At 46.9% G+C, this 10250-nt stretch overlaps 1 protein-coding gene across 2 annotated transcripts; it reads left to right on the top strand.

The window, feature by feature from the left end:
- Nucleotides 1-7177: 7177 nt before the first annotated feature.
- On the top strand, nt 7178-9912 carry LOC136522447 (transcription factor bHLH144-like). 2 transcript variants are annotated; one of them, XM_066516266.1, is made up of 3 exons: nt 7178-7313; nt 7399-7648; nt 8523-9912. In XM_066516266.1, exon 3 carries the CDS (start codon nt 8798-8800, stop codon nt 9593-9595), a length of 798 nt encoding a protein of 265 aa, XP_066372363.1. In that variant the 5' UTR covers nt 7178-7313; nt 7399-7648; nt 8523-8797; the 3' UTR covers nt 9596-9912. The 2 variants fall into 2 exon arrangements, with proteins under 2 accessions (XP_066372363.1, XP_066372364.1); XM_066516267.1 differs by lacking the exons at nt 7178-7313; nt 7399-7648 and adding an exon at nt 7880-7896.
- The last annotated feature ends 338 nt before the right edge of the window (nt 9913-10250 follow it).

The following is a 10250-nucleotide window of genomic DNA, read 5'->3' as shown; positions in this document are numbered from 1 at the left end:
CAACTCCAACAGAAGACAATTACAACAGACTTCAGATACAACAGAATTCGTGTGCTACTTCCTCCTAAAACACACGGTTTTTCTCCCTGAATGGATTTCGTGTGCTACTTTAGGAAAAAACACATGGTTTTTTGTGCGCCACCAGAGTCACGGCCCTACACATGGCCCAAAACATCTCTTATACCCTCTTAGAATTTCTAGCCCAATAAAAAAATGGCTGTATGCGTTGTGCCGACACTCCAAGCTGGCCCGGACATAGAGACACAATACAAGCACAGCCTGATTGATGACTTTGACTCGGCGACTCCCCGTCATCCGGTCCGCCTTCTCTCCTCCCGTCCTTTCCTGTACCTTTCCCGATCTACGTGGTGTTTGGATCGACTAAAATTTAGGAGGTGTGTCGAGAGAATGTCGCATGGGGTGTTTGGATACTAATAAAATAAATAAATTACATAATCCGTCAGTACTACATGAGACGAATTTTTAAGCCTAATTAATCCGTCATTAGTACATATTTACTGTAGCATCACATTGTCAAATCATGCACTAATTAGGCTTAAAATATCCGTCTTGCAAATTATTCGTAAACTATATAATTAGTCTATATTTAATACTCTATGCATGTATCAAATATTTGATGAGACGTCGACTAAAATTTTAGGAGCGGCAACCTGAGCCGTCAGAGCGCCGCCGCCGGTCTCCTCCTGTCCTCCCCTGTTCCTCCGTCGCGATCCCTTTTCCAGTCTGCTTAGCCCTAGTTATCGGAGCGGAGCCGCCGGCCGGGCAACGCAAGAGGGCAGCGGTGGCCGGCCAGGCGCCAGCTAGGGGAAGCCTGCAATCGGAGACTCAGAGGGGCTAGGCCGTTAGGGCGATTGGCTCACCTGGACTTATTAGCCACACCCACACTAGCCTGCGAGCCAGCAACCCGGCACCATACCTTTGTGGGCCGAGGCCCGAGGGCTAAGAAGCAGGGCCCGACAACACGATCAACACTTTTGGCAGAGAGCAAGCAAACACCTAATATGAGGCCGATTTTTAATTAGGTGAACTTCCTATTCTGAAATGCATCTATTCGGGATCTATTTTAATGTGAACTCCCCGATCAAAGTTCCATGAATGATTAATTGATTATATTGATATTTTTATAGTTCTACAATAAAGGTCCCTTTGGGACATAGGATAGGAAAAAATATAGGAAGAGAAAAAAACTTAGAAATCTAGATGCCATATATTTCCATATTCCTATAGCAAATGAAACTAAAGGAAAGTAGATGAGATGGCCTTTGGTAGGAAACAAAGGCCCAAATCCTCTCTAGAAGAAACGGCAAGCCTGCGTTTTACCACCAAATTAAAACATGGAAAAACGTGTGAACAAACGTGAGCGATGCGTGCGGGCAATTTCTTTTCGCATAAGGAAAGTTTTCAAGAGATCTGAGCTCTTGCTTTTTTGTTTCTTATTATGAAATTTATCTATAGGATCCTATGGAGTACTCTCTTTGTTTCAAGTTATAAGATGTTTAAGTTTTTCTAGATACATTGTTTTTACTATGTATCTAAACATAGTGTATATGTAAATATATAGCAAAAGTTATATATCTAAAAAAAACTAAAATTTCTTATAATTTAAAATAGAGGGAGTACTTGCTTGCCTATTCTGTGAACCAAAGTGAAGTATATGGAAAAAAAATTATGAAGTTGAATCATACAAAATTCCTTTGCCTCCAATCCAGAGGGGCCCTAAAGAGGACAGACATTAAAATTCCTATTTTTTTCCTCCTGATCCTATGCCAATTATATATAACCAGTGTCACAAACTAATATTCTTCTGTACAAGCATATATAACTAGAAGTAGTAGAAGAAATAGAGATTTACATGCTATTGTTGATGAAGATATAAGAGGTGAGGGTGAAACAAACCATCGTTAGTTAGACAATTATTTTACCAAATTCATGTTTTCATCAATTATGTCATGAATTTAAGCATGGAATTGAGATATTATTTATAAATATTTATGAGCTAGATTTGTTATCTATTGATATTTGACATGGCGCAGGTGCTATTTTGATCTAGCACATACGTTGTTTTGACGTGATAAGGATGGTACTCCATCCATACAGAAAAGAATGCAATTCTAACACAGTGTCATGTTTTAGTATCTTAAGTTTAACCAGTTATGGATAAAAAAAAGTATCAATATTATGATATCAAATAAATAGCATTACATTAATTACAAAATAATTATAAATTGATTTGGAGACATAAATGTAAATATCATTTACTAGAAATTTAGTTAAACGTGAACCATTTTAACTGACACGTAATTCATAGTTGTATTCTTTTTTTTTTAGACACAGGGAGTACATACTCCTTTCGTCTAGAAAAAAACGCAATTCTAGCTTTCATCGAACATTGACCAGCTCCGTCACTAGTTGAAACCTTGTCTAGTTTTAATTTTTTTTTCACTTCACCCGTACGACGCTTTGGATGAACGACGAAGGATAATGGAACATTCTCCCAGTATAAAATTTGAGCGCATGGACCGAGCTAGCAGCGGACATGGGCACGTACACGTACTGTCGCCGAGTTGCCGCCGTGTCGACTGTCGAGTATCCTGCATCCACCTCGATGAAACGCCTGCAGACACGAGAAACAAACAGAGGAGCAGGACAGGAGGCCGACACGCGGGCAGCTCCGCATGATTACGTCAAACAGAAGGGAAAAGCGCAAACAAGAATCCCCCACGCTGCGGTGCGTGGGAGGAGGCGAGGCGAGGCTCGTAGTCATCATGGCTACCGTGCGCCGGGGCTCATGATACGCCTCGGGGCTGGTGGCGCGACTGGCGGGAACCCCCAGGCAGATATAGGCCTCCTGCTGCCGCCTCACCAGGGAGGATCGGGGGCAAAAAGCGCACGCATCATTGCCTATAGAGACTACGACTGCTGCTTCACCACACCAGCTTGGAATTGTTTGATTATTAGTTAATTAAAAGGGCTCACACATTGACAGTTTGACACGTACTGTACGAGAGTAGAGGTAATGCGCTCTGTCGTACTCCGTAGAAGAATAGAACATGTTTTTTTTTGTGCTAGTAGTCTTTTCTTTCCGGTTATGATGCCAATACAGTACAATATATATCAGCCTGTACGGCTGGATGGTCTGGACCGTCCATTATTTATTATTGGCTGATTTGGCTGGATTGATGTGAGAGAAAAATACTGTTCTAATTTATAATCCATGATCGTTTACGCCCCGCCGAACAGGCTTTATACTGTGATATTTAGTGGCATTTCTTAATTCGAAAGAGTACAGGGTATTTTGACAAGCAAACATGACATTTCTTATAGGGAGGCGTGGTAGCTCGCTCGGCGGCAAAAGCGGTAAAGAAATACGGTTGTTTCTTAGTTTTTGTATATAGGAAAGACTATGTACCTTAAGAAACAACTTATCATAATTCGAAGCAAACACGGTAACTGTGAGCACATAAGCGATGGCCAATTCACCTTTACGATAGCTGGGTGTAGCTTATCTGGCGAAATGATAGGTTAGATTACTGGGGCAGTACGCCTGCAATCTCAGTGCAGTACTCCTACTCCGTATTCAGGCCATGTTTAGATTGCAAAAAATATTAACCTCATGAATAGTAGCACTTTCGTCTTATTGGGTAAATATTGTCCAATCGTGGACCAACTAAGCTCAAAAGATTCATCTCGTGATTTCTAACTAAACTGTATAATTAGTTATTTTTTTTACCTACATTTAATACTCCATGCAAGTGGCTAAAAATTGATGTGATGGAGAGAGAGTGAAAAAACTTGGAATTTGGAGGTGATGTAAACAAGGCCTCATATTGGATGGTCACCTCAAGTTCGTATCATGGTGCGGGCCCTACACCAAAAGTATAATGCTGCATAAGACACACCCACAACGTACAGTTGTAGACAAAAACCTTTTCTGTAGCATCTACTAGGCGTACTGTGCGGCAGTGAAGAGTTTCACGTCAAATGAGCGTAAAAGATGAGGATTTCCGGCCACAGCTAGCCAGGGGTGAGCTCGCCCACGCGCTTGAGTGGTGTGGCGGTGGCGCTCGCAAATCGCAATGCTGCTGCTCCCCCACCCCACTATGCGTCGCGTGCTCGCTCGCACTCCCACTCGCTCTGGTTGGACGCAGAGCCGGAACAAGGAACGGAGCTGCTGGCCTCGGCTCCGCTCCGCCCGGCGCTCGGTCGCGCCAGCCGTATGATGATGGCACTTGACGGCGATGATGGCTTCCACGGCGGACCGACAGGGGGCACGCCGACGAGGTGGAGTGTGCGCCCTGGGAGCGGGCCCTGGCCCACGGCCCACGGGGCACGCGGGCGGCGGCTCGCTCGAGCGTCTGCGTCTGCGTCTGCCTGATCGAAGCCGAGCTGGGATTGCGATTACGACTTACGAGGTCCTAAGTCGCCACTGCCATGACAGCCTCCGGTGCTTCGGACGGGCTCGGATTATCATTAACCTCCGTCCACCAATCCAATGATAGCCTGATCACGCCACTGACATGCAAAGTAATCCTTTTTGTGCCCTACTATTTTACAGCGTTTTGTGTCCTACTCTCGTTGGCCGCCGCAATAAACTAGAGGAGAATTGACAGAGTCGAAATAATTACGCCACTGAAATAACGTCTAAGAAAAAAAGTTAATGATACTTGATACTATCTATTGCTATTTCTTATGTTCAAATAGTGTGATTCTGCAAGCATATAGAAGTACATTATAGCATTTTACCCTAGAGTTATCATATTTGTTTTATCCATAGGGAAAGCTATGGCTAACAATATTGATAAAGGTGGAATTTTGATTATATCACAATTAATGTATCAACGTATAGTGGGTGTAAACGATAACAGTTAGATGATGCGACACGCATAAGAGTATGAAGTAACTCAAATAACTAGATACACGTGAGGTATACCAAGCTTGGGTGAGCAACAAATGAGCAGAAAGTTTCCTAAAATCTACTCTACTTTTACGGGCTAGAAGTACTAGAGCAGATAGCATATGAAGCACTACTTCAGCAGTACTTTTCAGCGAACGAACATTATTTTTTTCTTACAAAAAATCAGCATAAGCATCATCAGCAGCTAAATTTTAGCGAAACGAACAGGGCCTTGATCGTGGATGGAGGTTGCATAGTCATGTGCTATATGAATAGTACATTAGGGTGACCGCTTGGATCGAGGTTTAGGCTGAGTGCGGTCAAAGGATGACAACATAGCCTAATCATCGACCCGCGCAGGGAAGGGTCGTAGCATTATATCTATCGTGTCTTCAATGGACTCTCTAATTATTATTCTTCATACTCCAATAGCTTATCATAAGTTTTCTTATGTAAAAAATCATAAAAAAACTACCCTACAGTACATTTATCAAGCCATATAGCTACACAAAAGCGAAGAGTGGAAAATATCAATAGTGGTTTAGATAGTCTATTGGAGTGTTTTGTTTTCTAAAATGTGTGATAGAGAGTCATGCAGAGAGCCTCCAGGAAATGTGCATGGTGTGTTAGTAAACAATATTGTTTTCGAATGTTTTTATTTTGTGCATGTTAAAGTAACCCACCATCTTGACGAGGCAGCCAAATTTAGAGGTAACCAGATAAACTTTAAACTCATTTTTAGGCAACAACGCTAGCGTGTTAGGCATATTATTATGCATTCAATCTAACTAATCAACCCAAAAACTTGTCATTTAGGCATACATATGGTCCAAACTTTGGTAACATTGGCTACAAACATGTTTATAAATATTTGCCAGGGTCGCTTGGAGAGAATTCAACGAAATGTTCCAAATCAGGTTTTTTGGAAATCTCCATATGGAATTACTGTGCGCTTAAGGCACAAGAGCACAATTTTTGTGATAATGAATTTGATGGTCTTCTGAGAACTAAGGGTCCGTTTGAATCCACGCAGATTCTACTATCCAAATTAAAAAAATCTACGCAGCATTGAAACGGGTGGGATAATGTATGAAGCCAAGATTTTAACAATCCCATAATCCACCTAACGCTAGATAATATGGATATATGAGATACTCGTGCCTTCCAACACATGAAAAGACAACTTTGCCCCTACCTTATCCTCTTTCTATCTCTAGTCATCATTCTCAGGGTATTATAGACAATATACCTATTCTACCACCCATAATCCATAGCCAAAATCCTGAGATCTAAACATCATAGATTTTTATTATCTATAAAATCTAGAATATGGAAATCCTAAAAAAATCTCAATTCCTATAATCTCTGTGGGATTCAAACGGCACCTAGATGCCTGAATTTTGTTGTCTTACGCACTAGACCACTAGTAAACAAAACGGTACATTGAATATTCTCCAAGTGTTTGTTTGTTAAAAAAAAATCTAGGGTATTGACATGATGAATACAGATCCTCTGAACTCCCGCAGCATGATGGCTAGCCCCGGCCGGGCTGTCCCTGCTGCGTCTGCGCGGGCCTACCGCCCAGCGTCCCTAGGCGCGCGATCGATGGCCCCGGGGGCACGCGCGCAGCGCCGGTGGCGGGGCCCGGCACCCCTCCGGCGCACGATGCGGATCCGACGCCCGCCCGTGCGCTCCCTCCACGCGCGCCGCATAATGGCCTCCCGCCTCACGGCAGCGTGCTTGCTAGCTCGCCAGCCTGCTTCGTGCTCGGGAAGTTGGGATGGATTGCTCTGCCACGATGCCCACCTCCATTGACCCCCTCCGGTCCCTGCCGACGTAGGGGCGGTGAGCTCCTCCTCGCTGACGCGTGGGGTCTCCCCGTGACGGGGACCCGCGGATCAGCGGCGGGGGAAGGTAAGCTGGACGGTGCGGCGGGGCCTGGGGGAGGAGAGCAGCACGGTGGGAAGGGGCACGCGCGCCCATCGAGTGCGCACGCCACCTCATTAATTCGTCTCCAGCTCCGCGCCCCATCCATCCATCACTGCGCTCGGCACTGCCTCGCCGCTCCACCACCATCCCCCTCTCTGTATCACACCACACACACTCAAAAGAAGTGCCTCGAAAAGGAAACGAGCGAGCAACAGGAGACAGGGAAGGGGAGGGGGAGCGACCAATCGGACTATCGGAGCATCCATCCGTCCAACCCACCACCGGCCGCTCTCGCTCGCTGTTCATCCGTTATGCTAGCAGTATAAAACAAAACCCTGTGCCCCTCCTTTGCCGGCTCACTCCACTCCTCCCTTCCTTCCTTCCTTCCTGCCTGCTCCGGTTCCATTGCTCGCTCACCCTCCATTGGCGTCGTCGTTTCGTTTCGTTTCGTTTCAGAGAGCCGTGATAGGTATGATCTTGATCAGTGATCACTACTCCTACATGCTGGCTGTTCCAGTTTTCCAGATGCCTTCATCAGAGCTTTGCTGTTTCAGGCGTAGGCGAAGGAAGCATGACGTGGGTGGCGGCCGTCGTGCGGCTGGCGGTGTTCTTCGGCGTTGTTATCCTGTGATCTCGCGCCGCTCCGATCGTCGGGAGGCCGACGCCTGCTGGGGCGATACCGGCGGCTGCTGTGCTGTGGATGTGGAGGGCGTGTGCTTTGGGTTCAACCGGCGGAGCCTCGAGTCCTCGACGGGACGCCGTCGTTTGACAGGTGCCGCGTCGCGTTGTATGCAACTTTGCCAGGTCAGCCCTCAATCTCACACCAACGATTCTTCAGGTTTCCTTCCGTTGCATGCATTGTTCAATTCTCAGATTTTTGTTTGTTTTCTGCGCATTGGCGCCTGCAACTGCAAGCATCGGATCCTCATCTGTTCATATGTGGATGAGCGAGCAACTTGGTGCAGTCTGTTATGTTACGACTAATGTAGTACGTAGAACTGTAGATAGGAAAGCGACCGGGGTCCACTGCGTGGCGGCTCTCCACGTCAACGGTGAGGGATAGGACACCGGTGTTGACAATGCTTTGCGCAGTCAAAAGATGGCGTTTTGAAACTTGCTTTTGGAGAAAGAAACTGAAGTAGTATTGCTGAATGCGCCACCATCGCCACTCTGTTTTTAGTTGCACATATAGGAGTGTGTTCTTTCTTCATCTAAGAAATGTGTGCTCTGCTCCTCCTCTGTTCTGCTACATTCTTGCTTGCGCTTCTAATGGACGTCGTCCATAGGATAAGCTAGTTTATGTGTCGGCAAGCACAGCCGGCAAAAAAACTCGCAATCATACACTGTCGCTACCTTTAACCGGCATTGTTGTAACGTTGTTCACAAATTGCTAGACACTAAAATGCACTTACTTTACCTTTCGCGCTCTTATATCTTGTTGCACTTGTCTATACAACTTGCCAAATTGCATGGTCTACCCTCTTTGTGCTCTGTTCTCACTTTTCAAGCAGATCCTTCTGTGAGATTGAAACACACTTTAGAACAAGTTGTAAAACATATTTCATACGAAAACAAATCGTAGCCGACTAACCGATTCTACACATAATAGTCTGCCCGATCGATATAGTCTGTTACATGCAAATATAATTTGTTTTCCAATATTCATTACTTGTTGCAGGCCCGAATACTTCCGGCAGCTGCTGAAGCCCGAGACGTGGACTGGGCCATCATCACTCACCACCCCACTCTCCTTCGAAGCAACCTCAAACCCGAACCAAACTAACCGAAACACAATTTTGGATTCAACCACAAAATAGCCAGCCTCCATCTTCAGTTAACAAGAATCTCTCGAGTTCCTGTTCAATTCCTTGCAATCAGAAGAAGCCAGAAAACTCTCAAGATTTCCCACACAAACACAGCCAGAGCCCAAGCAACACCTGCACGAGTGGTCCAATGCAGGGAGACCCCGGGTACGGGTACGGTGGCTACGGCGCCGGCGGGTACGGTGGCTACGGTGCCGGCGCCGGCGCTGGAGGCTACGGCTACGACATTGCCGCCAACGGCGGCGGAGGCGGCGGCTACTACTCGGCGACCGACCGGTACCCTGCCGCTCCTGCTGCTGCCTATGAGGACCCGCTCGCTGGTCAGAGGCAGCACGACTTCCCGGCGCCGCTCACGGGGCTGGAGTTCCAGCCGTCGGACACCTGCCCCAAGAACTACGTCATCTTCGACCAGACGTACGACCGGAGTCGAGTGATGTTCCACCCGTCTCTGGCCAACAACTTCGGCAACCCCGCCGGCGCCGGATACGGCTACGGCTACGACCAGAGCTACCACGGCGAGAGCGCCTACCACGGCTACGGTGGTGGCGATGGCGGCGGCGGTGTCTCGGTCCGGCAGAAGGAGGACACCGACGAGATCGACGCGCTGATGAGCACAGAGGACGGCGACGACGAGGACGACGTGCTCAGCACGGGCCGCACGCCGGGGTGCCGCGCCGGTGGCTCCCCGGATTCCACGTGCTCATCCGGCGGGTACGCTGGAAACAGCGGCGGCGGCCGGAAGCACGAGTCGGGCGGCAACGGTGCGAAGAAGAAGGAGCGGATGAAAAAGATGGTGCGGACGCTCAAGGGGATCATCCCCGGTGGCGACCGGATGGACACGCCGGCCGTCCTCGACGAGGCCGTCAGGTACCTCAAGTCGCTCAAGGTGGAGGTGAAGAAGGCCGGCGCGCGTGGGTCAAGCAGCTAGCTAGCTATCAAGCCGCAACTGGTGCTAGTCAAAATAGGAGTATCTCTCTGCGCATCGGCAGATAAGACGAGACCGGCGACCATACACGCGGTGGCGACGACAACGACAGCCTCATTTTGATTTTGGGCATCAGATGCCATTCTGTGTATCTGACTACGTACCTTGTTGGCTACTGGGCCTCGAACTCGACGGCTACGAGAAGATGATGGTCAAGGAGGCCAACGGTGAGCAGGCTTCGACGCGGTCATCCATGAGGCCTTGAGCGGTGGAGATAGATGTGGTAATGAATTGGAATCTAAATCCAAATAGAGAAGTTTTATTAAAATCTCACAGATGACTAATGTCCAAATAGATGTGGCAAAGAATTCAACATCCAATCTACTTCAGTTCCAAATGACTAATGTCCACTCCAATCCAAATGCTTTAAAGTCCAAATCCATTCCCGACGATTCAAATAATAGCAAAAGTATTATGTTCATACGTATGTTGACATCATGTTCGAAGCTGCACCTTAGAACTAAAATCTCACGTTCACGCCTTCAAATTTGGAAAAAAATTAACCAAAATTGGTTAGAAACTATCCAGTATGACAACCCACTATTCACGCAAATTGGTGTTGGTATATGTAAATGTGAACATATCTCACGATCACACC

This window comes from Miscanthus floridulus, chromosome 18 (genome assembly GCF_019320115.1).
Source record: "Miscanthus floridulus cultivar M001 chromosome 18, ASM1932011v1, whole genome shotgun sequence".
NCBI lineage: Eukaryota > Viridiplantae > Streptophyta > Magnoliopsida > Poales > Poaceae > Miscanthus > Miscanthus floridulus.
Note: the sequence above shows the minus strand (reverse complement) of the source record. Positions and strands in the feature narration are given on the sequence as shown.